Source organism: Amphibalanus amphitrite, unplaced genomic scaffold (genome assembly GCF_019059575.1).
Source record: "Amphibalanus amphitrite isolate SeventyFive unplaced genomic scaffold, NRLGWU_Aamphi_draft 001275F_arrow, whole genome shotgun sequence".
In the NCBI taxonomy this organism is placed as follows: Eukaryota; Metazoa; Arthropoda; class Thecostraca; order Balanomorpha; family Balanidae; genus Amphibalanus; species Amphibalanus amphitrite.
In genome coordinates, this window is record NW_024882768.1 from 6,906 (window position 1) to 23,234 (window position 16,329).

General features: G+C 44.9%; 2 protein-coding genes across 9 annotated transcripts in view; one reads left to right on the forward strand and one right to left on the reverse strand.

Annotated features, from left to right (window-relative positions):
- Positions 1-982: 982 nt before the first annotated feature.
- Positions 983-15,882, reverse strand: LOC122371745. Of its 6 annotated transcripts, none has more exons than XM_043348387.1 (11): positions 13,082-13,120; positions 8,758-11,072; positions 7,612-7,719; positions 6,842-6,975; positions 6,428-6,589; positions 5,802-5,975; positions 4,927-5,026; positions 3,358-3,508; positions 2,763-2,976; positions 2,445-2,559; positions 983-1,724 (listed from the first exon to the last, which is right to left on the reverse strand). In XM_043348387.1, exons 2-3 carry the CDS (start codon positions 10,656-10,658, stop codon positions 7,707-7,709), a joined length of 1,914 nt encoding a protein of 637 aa, XP_043204322.1. In that variant the 5' UTR covers positions 10,659-11,072; positions 13,082-13,120; the 3' UTR covers positions 983-1,724; positions 2,445-2,559; positions 2,763-2,976; positions 3,358-3,508; positions 4,927-5,026; positions 5,802-5,975; positions 6,428-6,589; positions 6,842-6,975; positions 7,612-7,706. The 6 variants fall into 6 exon arrangements, with proteins under 6 accessions (XP_043204322.1, XP_043204321.1, XP_043204324.1 ...); XM_043348386.1 differs by lacking the exon at positions 13,082-13,120 and adding an exon at positions 12,685-12,893; XM_043348389.1 differs by lacking the exon at positions 13,082-13,120 and adding an exon at positions 12,685-12,759.
- LOC122371743 (SH3 domain-containing kinase-binding protein 1-like) overlaps positions 13,451-16,329 on the forward strand; it is a 101,958-nt gene continuing 99,079 nt past the window's right edge. The window contains exon 1 of one of the 3 annotated variants that reach the window (XM_043348355.1): positions 13,451-13,579. The gene's annotated coding sequence lies outside the window, so the exon portion shown is untranslated. The remainder of the gene's footprint in view (positions 13,580-16,329) is intronic. The other 2 variants (XM_043348362.1, XM_043348378.1) reach the window with 2 other exon arrangements.

Consider the following 16,329-nt stretch of genomic DNA (forward strand, 5'->3'; position numbering starts at 1 on the left):
TAAATTGGGGCGTTGGCTGCGGCGCTACTCATAACCCCCAGTTCCCACGTCTCTGGACGATTGCCGTGCGAAACAATAGACACCAATCTGCTCAATCAAGGCCTTAATACTAATATGTTATACAAAATATAGCTCTGCACCTCGATGCACGAGTGACGATAAGTTCTATCGGCTGTCCCATTGCCACGCTTAAGTGTGTCGTAATGTGCATTGCAAGTATGATGGTAGGCGCTGTCTTAGGGATAGGACATTTTAACAACTGCTTTAGCACAATGGTTAGGTAGAATAATTGGCGTCCTGAGACGCGAAAGTTAACTACACTCGCTCAGCCGCGCGATGTCCGTGCTCCCACCCCACCTCACTCCCCAGTCCTCGCCAGCTGCCGCGCCGCGCCGACCCGAGCCATGCCTCCGGGCTCGGCCCTCACCGCTGCGCTGACGTCACAGGCGGCCCATATCACCTTCCAGCCACCGACCCAGACCGGTGTCATACGGGTGGGTAGGCTGTGCCGCTTGACAAGTAAGTGAAGCGGCACAGTCTACACTGTAAAAAAAGTTTACCAACTAGTTAGTTATCCGGCCACTTTTCACTAACCATAGGCGTGTAAGCAAAACACGCATTTCATGACTAAGTGTGTTTTCAATTACACGCAAAAGGTTGAATAGCGTGTTTTGAAACACACCTCCTAGTTTTCGAATATTTGCCAGGTTACTAAGATAAGCCGTGTAAGCGTGTTTATTGACTATCATCGGTGTGTTTTGTTAATAACTACAGACGTGTTAGGTAACACATGTGTTTGTCACACGGCCACTTTTCACTAGCTATATGCGTGTACGCAAAACACACATATTGCGTGTTAGCTAACTAAGCTGTGCGTGTTAATAAACTAAATGCATTTTTGAGAACAGGCGTGTAACTTAACTAATGTGCGTGTTAGTCACCTCTTTTCACAGCCGCCCCCCCCTCAAAAAAAAACGAATCGTAAACTCATCAAACATGTTTATTCAAAACTGCATTCAAGCTCCTTTCAGCAAGCTTACAACTGCAAACAGTAATATTTCTCTTATTGTACTAAAAATGAACCTAAAAAAGTAATCTTCTGTAGGAAACTGCCGAGCGGCAAAGGCGCTCCGTTCTAAAGTTACGTTCTAAGCTATAGGCACAGAGCTACGCACAGAGATGCTTGAGACTCTGGACATGTCCCAGGGCGCGGTTCGAAGGGTTAACTGCCGAGCGGAAAAGCATTCCGTTATCAAGTTCTGTGCTCAGCTACTCACAGAGCTGCTCGAGACGCTGGACGTGTCACACGGTTTGAAAGTGTTAACAGCCGAGCGGCAAAGGCGTTCCGTTCTCAGGTTCCGTTCTAAGCTACTCACAGAGCTACGCACAGAGCTGCTTGAGACGCTGGACTCGTCCCAGGACACGGTTGGAAAGAGTTTGGTTGCCCCCCTTTTCAAAGATGTTCACCGTGATAAATATCAGAGCGTTCTTAGCCTTAGACACGGGGCACTTCTGGTTGAACACTGGGAAAATCGCTGCCCACAGAAGCAGGAGATCAGCCTTGCTGCTCCGGTCCACCGACCTTGTCAAGCAGACCCCCTCGACGAAAAGGCCGATGGACCCGTCGTCGTTGACCTGGTAGTGCGGCGCGCTTCCTGATCCCTCAAAGATGTCCTCGGGGTTCGCGTCTAGGTAGTAGAGGAGAGACTCGACGCAGTCGGTGTCTGAAATAGAGGTAAATTTTCAGACTGATATTTACCTCTAACAGTATAACACTGCTACTTGCTAGCTGCTTGAGTTCTTCCGATCTCACGGATATCGTATAAAATGCCACCAAGGCCTCGAATTTCGAGACCATGCCGCTAACAACACAAATTTTGATATCTATTTTTTTTTTGGGGGGGGGGGAGGGTCAGTTTTCACCTGGTCATGTGAAAACTGGTCTGGTCGTCAGGTCAAGGATCAAGTGATTCGCCAATCCAATAAAGGTCGCTGAAGTATAACAGCACAAATGTCAGTATAACACCTGTTCGGCGATGAACGAACGAGCCCAAGAGGTGTCACGTTTATGAAACGCATACTGAACTAGCTGGCTGCTTTTGACCATATCACTGTTAATTCGATCAAATAAACAGCCGTGAGCCACCTCATGGGCGATGAAAGAGCGAGCGAGAGAAACAGGCGTCACAGAGTAATTTGCACGCTTAAACCTAACTAGTTAAGAGCGTTTTGAAAACAAGGATAAACAATGCACAAAGCACACGACACAAGTCAGAGTAGTATTTTGAATTTAATTTTCATTCATCTGCTAGGTACTAGATTTGAAAGTAATGAGCAGAGACGTGTCTCACGTCGCCCATAGGTTAGTAGTTCGGCAGCAATCTTGCATGGTCGTAATGGGGGGGGGGGGGCAATAGTTGACGTGAATGGTTTACCGTATTTACCTTGACATTCTGTGATCAGTTGGATGGCGGTGAGAAAGTCGCTCAGGCGGCGCCTGTAGTCACCAAGCTTAGACGACTCCGTCTCCCCCTCCAGTTTGGCCAGCTCACGCCAGATCTGGAACAACCGGCATCAACAATATAATTAGAGGACAGTTAAGTCATATTATAGAATCCTCCATGGATGAGAAAACGTCAGAAAGCTATGGTGGGCGACGAATAAAAGCCGAAACGATGCAACACACAGGGGACATTTTATGGAATTAGAGAGTAGGAATATAATGACAATTTTACAACTTCCAAGGCATACTTAGTACTTACTTCGTCTGGGTTCCGCAAGATTGGATACAGCTCCAAAAGCTTGCGCATGCTGGTGCGGAGCGTCACCACATGCCTGCGCCTGTCTGCGAACGTCGAGTTGATCAGGGCCTCTCGCTCAGCTTTGCCTTCGCTCGTCAGGTTAGCCTCGTGTAGATGCTTCAAGAGGCGGTTTCTCAGATGCTGAACGTCTTCTCCGGCATAGGCGGAAGGTACTCTGTCGAAATGTTCATACGAAATGTTAGAGCCAGGGGGGAGGAGGGGGGGAGGAGGGGGAGGAGGGGAGAGAGAGAGAGAAGGAGAGAGAGAAGGAGAGAGAGAGAGAGAGCGAGAGAGCGAGGAGAGAGCGAGGAGCGAGAGAGCGGAGAGAGAGAGAGAGAGAGAGAGAGAGAGAGAGAGAGAGAGGAGAGAGAGAGAGACCGCTCTCTTCGCCCATGCCAATAACTTCATATGGCCAATGCAAAGTGGCACACTACCTTTAATATATGCAATGCAAAGCTTGCAGAAGGGCAAAATATTCACCACTAGTCGCTTATCAGTCACATGTACTACATCATACTACATCGCTGTCTTGCATTTCACAATGCACAATGCTTACCCTTGTAGCCTTCGAATCCTTCATATCGCGATCCCTTGAATGTTTTTCCGCGTGACAACCTCTTTGATGACGCTTGGAGTTCGGCATCACTTCCGTCGTCTCGTCGCTTCTCATTCCTTACGCGCCATTGTATTTTTGCTTTGACCTGCGACTGAGACAGGAAAAGCAGTGCATAAATTACAATCCAAGGGTAGATGTAACGTTAAGGGCGTTCAACATCCACTGCAGCTGGTATATAGAGGCAATGCATGGTTCACACGGAGGCTGAACTAAATGGTACTTCGACTCCGTAATTACTCGTAGACTTTATAACCTTTGTCCTTTGCCAATACCATATAAGGCACGCATTTCAAGCACATGAAGCTGATCCTTATGCGTTTGTGATGCTGACTTTAACTAGTCATCAAGTGAGAGTTGATTCCGCAGTCGGAGACAATTCCGAAGGGTCGGAATCGGAATCGGAGTCACTCAAAAACACATTGACTCTGCAACCCTCACATGCAGACATACATATTTACATACATACAACATATACTTCATAGTATAGCACACATACATACATACATACATGGATAATTATGCATATATCCAGTGCTGCGGAGTCGGAGTCGGAGTCGACCGGAGTCGGTAGTTTTGGCCGGAGTCGGAGTCGGAGTCGATAATTTTTCACCGACTCCGACTCCGGGCCGGAGTCGGAGTCGGTTTCAGCACATTTTTAATATTTTCCTTCTCTGTCGCGATGTTGACCAACACATTGACCTTACAAGCTGACCTTACAAGACATTCGGAGCCCGAACCGTTAACTGAATGCAAAACGGTTGAATAGGGTCGCAAGAGCTGTTGAATTATTCTCTTTGTGGCTATATAGCCCATATAATTTCCGACATACAGGGACATTTATCTGGCAATGTCCAAAGAGCACTTTCGCAAGTATTCATTACGAGCTTTCGTTTGCTTTTGTCTCGTCTTTCTAGTCCTCTTGGATTTCAAGTTGAACGGACAGGGAGTGGGGGAGGTCATTCTGACTCCCACCTTACCCCAAAGGCGAAAGTGGTTCAAACCCCCACCCCAGCGCGGGTTAGGAAATAAACTTGAAAACTAATTTTGAAGTGAAGTTTAGTTTAATTCCAAATTAGCCACTATTGTTCCGCATTTAAACCAGTGCGAAGAAGCCGCCCATATTTAGAAACATTGGTCATGCAGGTATGTCAAAGTAGGGCGGGTCGGAGTCGGAGTTGGAGTCGGAGTCGATTTTTTCAAGACGGAGTCGTAGTCGGAGTCGGAGTCGCTAAAATTTGGTCGACTCCGCAGCCCTGAATATACATACAAGTATGGCCAGATCCAGGGCCGGAGCAGTTCGCAAACGCTTCAGTTCAGTTCATTCAGATCGACTTTACTTGAGGTTCAGTTCAATTACCTATTTTCCAATTCAGGACATGGTGACTAAGTGCCTCCGTTCAGTATATTCAGCTGAGTTCGATTAGATAAGTTCACGAACTGTCCCGGACCTGGACCGATGTCATTTTCTATTAGTTGATGGAATCAAACAGCAACGCAATAAGTGCTTACCAGTGCCTGTTTCGGGCTGCACCCAAAGTGCAGCGCCGGCCATTGAACAAGGGCGCGGTCAGCCAGCTCCATGTACCGAGCATGAGTAAGGTTCAGGACGCTTGGAAAAAGAAAGGGCATGGGAGAGCTTAACGACTTGGAGACGCTAGAACAGGAGTTTTCAGGGCAAGGCATAGACATAAGACATCATTTAAAGGAAATATGTAAACATGAAAGCACACCACACGAGACAGTAAAACCGACATAAAGGTGGAAGGCAGGAAGGTGTCACTGGGTCATCCGAGGTCACCTGAGGTCACAAGCGGTTTTTGTGCAATAACTTTTGATTGAATTGAGATAAACTCCGTTCGACGATTATTGTGTTTGTCTCGTCAATGCGCATCGAATGAGATGAACCTTGCCCTGAGGTCAACTTTTCAACTTGACCTTTTGAGGTCATATTATATATCATTCAACGCGCCTTGACGAGCTGAGAACAATGGCGTGCGAATTATGCCTCTATCTTTTCTGGATCAAAAGTTATTGAAGAAAAACTATCAAAAGTAAAAAAGAACATTTTTTCCTCGGTGACCTCTGGTGACCTAGTTTTTGGTCTGACCAAAACATGACCAAAATACTTTCCTACTGGTTTTTAACGCTCTTTCGAACGCCGCCTATCGCTTGTCTCAACGATGCTCAGGAGTCGAGTTAGACGGGGGGTGTAAACCCCCTGCTCCGCGGCCCGCTGTGTTACAAATGGAGTACCGGCCCGGCGCGGGTTACGGCTAGGGCTGAATAAAAATGTACCAAAAAATGCATGATAATAGTATTTTATGTTAACTTCAATGTCCTCAACCCGCGCTACAACAACACCACGTTATCTACGGGGATGATACCTGTTACAAGCTTTCTCGAACGTCACGATGACTGTCGTCACTTCGCTCCACTCCGTCCTGGTCAGAGGTGAGCCGGGCTTTTTGCTTCGAAGCTTTTCGAGGAGTCCAGGTCTCAGCTGGCTGTCGTCAAACCGGATCACTTCCATGGCATCCAGGACTTCCATAGTATCCATCCTGCGAAGAAAACGAACCGAAATGGCATTAGTAACTGGTGGGTCGCCGCACCAGAGACCGCCTACTGCGCCTAGTCACCACAGTCGAAGTCTTGCCGCGGCGCAGTATAGTCTATCCTCGCGATCGGAATAGATGTCAGTGCCAGTGGTCACCTGTCTGAGGAGCATTTTGGCAACAGGCAACCAAACTGGTGGACAAGCTGGGATTGGGTGGCACGGTTCGGCGCAGCGATCCGCGGGAAGGAAGACTGTCGATCTACTAACAAATATATAAAATTACGTAACTTTTCATACAGATTCATTCATAGAACTCTTGAGGTTTATAGAGGCCTGTGGTTCATTCGATTAAAATAAATGTAGAAATAACGATGAAAACTCGACACACCCGATTAAACAAGCGCTGAAAGGTTTAATTCCAAACGCATAAAGACAAAGTCAGCCTGACAGACTCACCGAGACACTCCTGCGGTTTGTTGAGATTCGGCCAGAGCGTCGCTTCCCGACTTCGGCCGGATCTCTGCGTCTTCCCCTGATCGACGGAGTTCGGGCGACGTTGGAGGCTCCGGTGCATCCAGCTGCGAAACCACCACTGACGAAGTGGATGTCGTCCCAGTGCTGAAAATGGATGAGAGAAGATGTTTGATACAATACCAGATTAGGATAACATATTTTTTTTTTCAGGACAATTTCCAACTACGCAAACATTCATAGGCCGAGCTTGTTCAATACTTACGAACGCAACTGAGCAAATTCAGTTGCAAATGATTATGGGCGTTTTTTTTTCTTTTAGAGTTTTATAACTGCATTCTGCGTAAGCAACATTTTATTTCTCAAAACAACCTAACTTAACAGAGATCGATGTCCTACCTTTCAAGAACAACCAGATCGCCACGCATGACGGTCCTGATGCGAGGCCGAACACCAGTTATCGCATCTTCCTCATTCAGCAGGACCCACGAGGACCAGTCGTCATCATAGATCTCCAGATCCCACTCGCCACCCTGGGGACAAAACATGTACCTCATTCGTAGCCAGGTCGGGAGTAGACCACACACATTAGTCGCTCCAAGGTGGAGAGGGGGATGGAAATGATAGGCAAACACATCCGACATTTTCATACTCAATCATTACGCATAATCATAGAGCCTTTGGTTGCACTCTTCTCTTTCCTGTTAGACTACTGACAACAGCTGCTGTAAATGGTTGATGTTGCATTTGAGATAGACTATGTATTTCCAACACATCAGCCTATTTTCAATCTGAGCCTCGTTCAGCAGCTTAACATTATGGTTTACGTAGGTATATGGCTTTGCATTACCTTAAACAAATTGTGTAAATAAATGTTTTTTTTTTAATGTCATTAATTAAATTTTCTCCAAATGGTATTGTTTTACGGAGGCCGCTGTATTATACTTTCCATAATATGGACTTTTTTGCTCACAGACCTTAAAATATAGTACAAAATACTATTAGGTACTATATTTTAAGGTCTGTGAGCAAAAAAAAAAACGTTATTTCAGCCTTTTACTTGAAACACGACATTGAGTCCCACCGTTAACTAAAATTATTCCGTCACTCTTCCAAAAAAACAAACAAACAAACAAACAAACAAACAAACAAACAAACAACAAACTAACCTGCAGACCGAAGAACGCTCGAACCTTTTGAACAAGGTCCAGGACAGACTCGAATTCGAAGACGCGCGCAGCACTTCGATGGTTTACTAGCGCCTTCATCGTTGACCGCTGAAAAAAATATGACAAGTGGTTACATTAATTATCTAACTACAATGTCCTAAAATCATCGATAGCCATGGAGTGGGTGAAACAGCAAGCGAAACAGCACATGGTTTACTATTTACGCACACATTAGACACGTGGGTTGCACAGCTCACTTCACGGGTGGTTGGATAACATCGGGTATCCCAATCCTAAAAGACAGACATAGCTTATTTGAAAAGCTGAGACAATGCCGATTCTGAATGTCATCCAGAACGCTGAAAACGACGTTTTATAACCATATAACGCCTTCTGGGCGGTGCACGACCGAGCAAAAGAGAGGTTTTGCAGAGTATTTTACACGCGTCATGTCGGATAGAAGTTAACGACTGGAGATTCAGCAATTATGATGATGAAGATGATTAGCCAGATGCTCATTATTTAGGATCAAAATTGATAGAATAGTTGTATTACGTTTCACCCACGGGGCTTCTTCGGATACATATGTTTGTCATATGTATCCGAAGAAGCCCCGTGGGTGAAACGTAATACAACTATTCTATCAATTTTGATCCTAAATAATGAGCATCTGGCTAATCATCTTCATCATCATATGTAACACAATGCTCCGAACTAGCATCTCCATCCTCAAAAAAGATTCAGCAATTAGCCTCGAATCTATTCAAGCCAAGACCCGGCTCGAAGGAGGTGGGGTAAGCACGTGCAGTGACGCCCCCAGTGTTGTCGAAGCTGCATGTCGGATCAGTCTCTACCTTCGTAGCAAATTTGAGCACAATCGCCTCATCCGTTCCCGAGATATAGGGGCGGTGTGTGCACGTGCGTTCATGCAATAGTTTCACCCCATGGACGCGTGGAAGCCACATAACTGGCCGCTAGCTACATGTCAGATATCAGAGCCAGTGTAAGACCCGAGTGAGTGTAAGTTTGCACTCACAATAGCCATAACAGCGAAGCAAATAGCTGCAATACTGCTCAATACAAGCAGTCGCGAGTTCGCAGTAAATCTGATACTTCAAATTGAAGCAAAATGCACAGATTACTCACCTTTCAGAGGTGATTCGGAGACCTGGTATCTGGTACCTGAGGGGCACGTATTTTGCGGTCTGCACTGAATAAGTAGCCAGCGGAGTGGGGTCAAAAATCCAAGCAGAAGGGATCATCATCATCTCGCCCTTAGTCACACGGTATGCCATATAGTGCTCATCAAACGAAAGCGCCCTCAAGACGTCACCGATGATTTTGACATGGTTTACTGCATCAAACTGAAAATATGCTACGCGAAGAAGATCACAGCTCTCTGAGCTTGAAGCAGCCGGGTTTCTCACGATCAGCACATCATCGACGCAGTACTTCTGTCCCGCAAGCACTGCCATCTTGGTGTACGTAGCTCGGTCATCCACCTCCCATCCGAATGCACCTGTAACTAGGCATGGCTTGCATTTCTTCCCCATCATCTTCTTTTGCTTTCCTTCGCATGCAGCTACCGCTTCTTGATGTCGCACTGCCAGGGTTTTACAAATGTTCTTGGTGTTGTGTGCTCGAGATGCGTAGATCTTGAACTGCTGGTGTTTAGCTTCAAAACGCATAGTCCAAGCTTTCCTCAAGGAACCAATTTGTGCTGCCCAGTGCCGGTAATGTAATAAGTAGTGGAACTTCGGCTTGATTTTGAAGTCCGGGAACATTCCACAGAACTCACGCAGCCACTGCTCTACTGAAGGTTGCATTCTTGCAAGAATTTCACCGTCCATACGTGGAGCACAAATGAGTTGTACAAGAGAAAGCAAACCGGTCACAAGAAGCCACGCCTTTTGATCTGGTGGGACCAGTGGACCGATCATGAAAGGGAGAACTCGGAGGAAAGTCCAGCACTGACTGAAAGTGCCTTTGACGAGCACTTTGCGCCCCTTTGCTTGAAGCATGGGAGGAGTGTTCGCTTTGTCGACTCTCGCATATGAGAAGGATTTCATAGCCTTTTGAACTGAGGCGAATGTGAAGAGTTTGATTTGAAAAATCAGGTATGATAGCACCAGAGCCAAGGAATGATTGACTACGCCACTTTCAAACAGATCGTGCGCGATATCTGGTGGAAACATCTCTGTGACCTTAAAGTCTTTCAGCTCATCAAACACACATTTTGAGTTGATACCAAATGCTTTTCGTGATTCCTCATTGTCTCCATTCTCACACATGTTCAGCTCTTCTTGGTACTCCTCCTCAGTACGAAGGGTCAGCTCTTGCTCTGTGAGCTTTGTACCAAAGTCCTCATTTGTGGCGTGGCATGTTCGGCATGGTCGCTGCCCTGACGAAAATGATTCCTGGAAGCCCGCCATCTTATGCACTCCCAGGTTGTCACCACACACAAACTCCACTTTGATATCAAAATGAGTGCCACAAGTATCCAGGCCATTGTTCAAGAGGTCACACAGGGAATCTGTCACAGGCTTCATGACTGTGTTCAAACCATGAAGCTTGATGAGCTTTGTAGGACATAGTAGGAGGAGATGAATGTCACTCAGCACCGACATTGACAAGCCCTCATCGACCGCAAAATAGCAACCACCCAGACTATAATCAGATGCTTTCTTCCGCAGAGGGTTACACACACCAAATTCATCAAAGTAGAGCACAAGCTTGACCAATCTGTCCCGTTTGCAGTTTTCCAGCCTGCCATTTTCCAAGAGACTTGTCAGCTGTTTCTTGACATCCACATACTGATAGCTGGATTGGAATTCACCACCCCCTGTGGTAAGGATCTGAGTCGTAGGTGCAATGTAGCAGAGCTCCTCATGGCAGAATTTGCTCAATTTATACTCGCTTGCAAACTCTTCACAAGCCTGCTTAACTGAAGACGACTTTGATGCTCTGCTCTCATTCTGCTCCTTAAGAGCGGTGTCGACGATTTCTCCTATCTCACTAGCCACGAAAGATGTTGCAGCCCGTGACATCCCATGCTCACATTGCAATCGAAGCAAGAAACGTGCTATTTTCTCCCGGCTACTGTCTTCAGTTTTTGCTGTAGAGCCTTTCTCACCCTGATCATCCAAGCACCAGGCCTCAGTCTCAACCTCAGCTTCTTCCTGACAATGAGTACTGATTGAAGGTGACTCCTCCAGACTTTGCCTTCCTTTCTCTTTGTGCGACTGTGACGTACTTTGCTTGACAGCATGGGTTCTCTCATAATGTCTCAGCCAGTAACGTCCAGTTGTGAACCCTTGTGTACAACGCGGACAGAGAAATAAGTTGCAGTTCTCAGATTTATCCTTGAAGTGGTTATTGATATGCTGACAAAACAAAGCAATTGAGCTAGAAGAAAACAGACATAATGGAACTGTACAACGCAGAACCACTTCTACAGTTGCCTGAAAAGAGGAAAGCCTGTTATGACTTATGATTCAGTTGGGCAAACTACGGGGAGGAAATCACAAATGTGATTAATCACAAATGTGATCATTTTACGCCTATTTTGCAGCACTTTTGGAAAATCACAAAATTTCACAAAGGTTATGTCACCTGTAGCCAGATCCCAAACACAATCAAAAACATGATAAGGAAAAGATGCCCTCCATGATGAGGGCTGTTCGGCCCGCACATCCTATTGTAAAATTTTGCAGCATGCATGCGCAGTAGGGACCTTTCAGGCCTTATGCTCCGCCCACCACCGTATGACGTCATATGTGTGACATCGGCATCTGCAAAATCTTTCAGCTTCACGCATCCTAAAATTTCAGGATGCAGGAGGCAAAAGTGGTGCAGACTTGGCGCAGACAACGTACAGTGGCGAAGTGTGCAGTGTTAACTAGTGAATTTATGCAGTGTTTGGTGTTATTTTGTCGGTGCATAAATTGGAAATGGGTTGGTGAAGTTTTTCATTAGTTATTACGTCGCTGCTTGCTGGAATGGAGCGGCACGATTGTCTCGCGCAAAATATGTTGAGGTGTTCGGTGCGTTCTGCGAAAGATTTTGCTTGACGGGATGGGCAGTGACATACAAGTGTGATGTCACAGTCGCGCAAAATATTTTGCAGCACCCGAACAGCCCTATGGTTTATCATGAAAATGATTATGCAGTCAGCTGGCTGAACAACTTTTTGAAAAGGCTGTCAGCTGGCTGATCACAATACTGATAACCAAATCAGCTGGCAAATCATGAAGTTGATCCATACATCCATCCATACATAGGTAGGTACACCAATCATCCTGCTAACAATAGTGATATAGCTGGGTGATCACCACACTAAATCAGTCCTGGTCCAGTCTGCAAAATGTGGCATTCTTCGACGAGATCTTGTCTGGGCAGACACCGCAGGTCGGGGCAGAAATAGGGGCAGGTTTCCGGAATACTGGGGCAGAAGCAGGAAAATCTGGTGCAGAAGTTTAAAAAATTGACGGAAGTGATTTTCTCAGCTTCTCACTGCTTCCTACATCATAATATCATTACATTATTTGCATCATTAGGGGCAGGAATTGGACTACCCCTGGACTCAGCATTCTGATTCGGGGCAGGACTTTGTCTGCCCTGAAAATCTTGTCGAGCTCCCTGCCATGTTTTGCAGACTGGAAATCAGTTGGGTAAACAGTGGCAGTGGCCATCTGTTTCATTTTTGGAAGCTTTCATTTTTTTTAGTATGCTCTTCCAAAAATAGAAGGGCATTTTCCAAAAATAGGGATGAAACTTCCATAAATCGGGACGGAAAAGGCCTTGTCAAATTTTGGAAAATAACACCACCCTCCAAAAATGGCTTTCAGCATAGGTGTAGGGACGTTTTGAGAAGTGTGTGTGTGGGGGGGGGGGGCAAGTCGAGCTGAGTATCCGATCTGATTGTAACGTAGCTGAAAGGTGGGTGGGCCATGGCCCGGCCGTCCCCCCCCCCCTGTTCCCACACCTATGGCTTTCAGTGCATTAGATCACACTTTGATGGCTTTCAATTATTCACAGAACATCAAAAATTACACACTTTGATAACTAACTCACCTAAAATATATAAAAATCGACAAAAATTGAAATCTTCTCGTAACGGGGTCATGCCAATAATGCGCGCCTAATCAAGGATGAAATGACTCACAAAAGAAAAATACTACATATGCAATGTGTGGGCAATAATGACGTCATAAGACCAAAAAGGAAATATCAGTAAAACTATGAAATATACTATTAAATGTCGTTTAAACAGTAAAATGGGACTAATAAACATATTTAAACCAGACTTAACAGAGCCTTACCTAACCTAACTATATCTAAACTACAACCTACGGATGTTTGATGATGCGGTCTACTCGCTAGTTGCGAAAAGGGATAGGTCTTAGGCCAGGGATTTACTTATCAAAAATTAATTTTGCAAGCCACTGTACAAACAAATCTCCTTTTTTACTGATTCTTAAAGATAAACAGGCCTATCTCCGGTCATGCGGCCAGTAGTTACCCGCGGTAGTGTCGAAAATGCCGAGATAGCCCAAATATAATAGGCGGAAAAACGGCCAAGGTAACCCGGAGAGCTTTGCATTCTTGCTATTTTTGGAAGATAATTTGTTGATTCATACTACAGTGACTTGCCCAAAAACCTACAGTGTAACCCACATTATTTGTTTCAAATAAAAAATCGTAATTTTTATTCTAGATTTCCAAAAATGCTGCCCGCCATAAACCAGGGCATAAACTCCTTCACCTTGGCCTATCTTGGCCATTTCCGCCAATTTACATTCCGACTAGAAACGGCGGCTACGAAGTTTCTTGTTTCTTATAGGTATCTTGGCTACGAAAGCTGATCTGTGACGTCCGGGATATGACGAAGTGGCTACATGAGGCATAACGCTGAATGCCTCTGCCCGCCTCTGCACTAGCCGAAGTGAGCCGAAATTCACTTCGGAATGTAAGTTTTTAGTGGCCACCCTAGAAGCCAAGGGCGTCGCCACAGGGGGGGGGGGGGGATGGAGGGGATCTCGTCCCCTCCACTGTTTAAAGATTTTAACATTACGCCTATGGCGTTGCATGGAAAGAATCGACTTGAAATGGTCCTCGTCCCCTCCAAAATGGTCAATGTCCCCTCCAGACGTTGCACCGTGGCGTCGCCCCTGCTAGAAGCTTTAAAAAAAGGAACATATTACTGTTTTCCCAACTGAAGTGGGGTGGGCCTAAAATATTTGCTTTTCCCTTGCCTAACACATCTCCCATGTCAGATTTTACAGCACACACTAAGTGTGAGCTGCTCTATTGATCGATATCAAAAGTATCTGGATTACTAAATATCTAGACAAGTGATAATCAAGAGTTTCACCTTGTGATCCATTAAAGTAAGGCAATGTGAACTGCATTCTTAGTCAGTGGGTAGTTAAACTACATGTCTAAGCTGCAGCAGCAGAAGGCATAGGCCTGGGAAGAGGAGGGACAGCAGGTGCATTTGCCCCTCCCACTTTTGGACTGGAGGGGCAGCGCCCCTCCAACTTTCGGGAAAATTCAACATTAGCCTTATGGCGTTGCATGGAAAGAAAGAAATATAGAACTTTTGAGTTTTAACTTTTGCCCCCTCAACTTTTTAACCTGCCCCCTCAACTTTTCAAACGTTCCCGGGCCACTGGCGGACCGTGGAAGGCACCTCAGGATGTAAGGGCAAAGTAAATATCTAATTCTCGCATAGAAAAGCATCCCCAAGAATTGAAACCCCCATAGAAGAAAATCAATGTTAACAATTTTATCTGCAATAATGCGGTAACTCATCTTCCATTCCATATGCTCTTCTTTAAATGTCGGGTGTCAGTGAAAAGTTCCAACGGTACCTGTTCCAACATTAGTAATAATGTAGGTATAGTATAGGTGTTTTTCGATGTGAAATATCATTGTTAGTTATTTGCAAACATCAAAAAGCTAATTAAATGCTGATTTTCCTGTTATTAGTTAATTTAGTCTACTTTCAATAACGGCACAAGTAGCTTTCGGTTGCCAATGTAGGTTGTAGGTGTATTTTTGGTAAGTTTAGGTTAGGTTTTGTTAGTTTAGGTTAGGTTAGGTAAGGTTAGGTTAGGTCTGGTTAGGTTAGGTTAGGTTATATTTTGTCCGAGCTATGTGCCTATACCCATCAGTGTTCATAATTTGGTTTAGGTGTAAATTTTCTGGCTATTTTAGGTGGTTATTGAAGTTAACACCATTGGTTAACATTAATCAATAGATATAACTAATCTAGCCACAGCGGAAAGGTAAGGTACTATTGGAAATTTCGACCCAGGTGCCCCAGCCACAATTTTGTGTGGCACATTCCCCTGTTGTGCTTCACCTTCTGCCACCCCTGTACCTTGGAACCGAATACTTAAATGATTGCCTTTATATGCAAGTTCCATTCAGCTATACACTGGCGGAACCAGGGGAGTTAACCTGTTTCCTGAATTAAATTGACTCTCACCAGTCATTTTGAGAATGTGGCAAGTTGCAACTCCCATGCTTCAATGTTGCAAAAATTATCATTTGGGACCCTACCAATAAATTTCAGAAAATGATGCCCATTTCAACTTTCACTGAACAGGAAAGAACGTAAAGAAATTTTAAATAAAAATATTTTTAGGTGAACAAAAATGGGCAGTTTTTGCCCAATAAAGGTTATCCTATGACTGCAAGGCCACCTGAAATGCGTTAGACAGATCTTACTAGAGTTGTCCTTAGACATAGTTGTCGGGTTTATCTTACTGGGCCACCTTATTCATGTGCAATTAAATAATTAGGGGGCTGTATCAAAGTATAATCTACAGCAACCTAGTAACCTCAGTAATAACCTATAGAATTCCTATATTTTAACCTATATTTTGCTAAGATACAGTTGGTGGTCATAATGCTGTCCCTCATTCACACAACATTCATTGCATCATCACGGTTATCACTAGCACCGAATAAAGATAAATCGATTGACAAAATTCAAGGCATACAACACAGAAGCATAATTACATCAAATTTATATCTGGCAACACCTTACTCACCATCAGAGACCCGCACGACGCGGACACAGCACAAGCCGCACAAGCCAAAGGACGCGCGCCGAAAAAAACATGGCGGACGTGACGCAGTTGCACCGCAGTTGTCAAATAACTTCAAGTGTGTTTTAGCACAAAGGTACATGTTGTACAAAAGGTCGTATGTTAGTGTCCCCTGCTATGTATAGTTTGTTCGAAAACACGTTTTGCGTAAGTGTGGCATATAGTGTATAAAACACGCATAGTGCTTGCTGACACACCACTAGTTGACACACCTTGGCTTAGTTTTGTAACTTATATGTTTGTTTACCACAAATAAATGTGCTTACATACAAACCGTTTACTAACCTCATTGCTATCTTCAGCTTTTGTGTGTCTTAATACTATCTTTTTGTTGAGCAATTAACACGGTAGTTTGTAAACTTTTTTTACAGTGTAGGAGCGCCAAAAATATTGGTGAAGGATGTCACCTGAACCTTCGGGGAGGGTGCAGGACCTTACCGCAGTGGAGGGGGGGGGGATTTCGCCAACTCCTTTTTTTTTCTCGCAAATGTCTCACGCCAATCGCCATTATCATCTAATTAACGTCAACTTTTCAGTACACGCCTAAAATTGAATTTTTAGGTATCCAAGCATACCTTTGGATACCTACCAAAGGTATCCA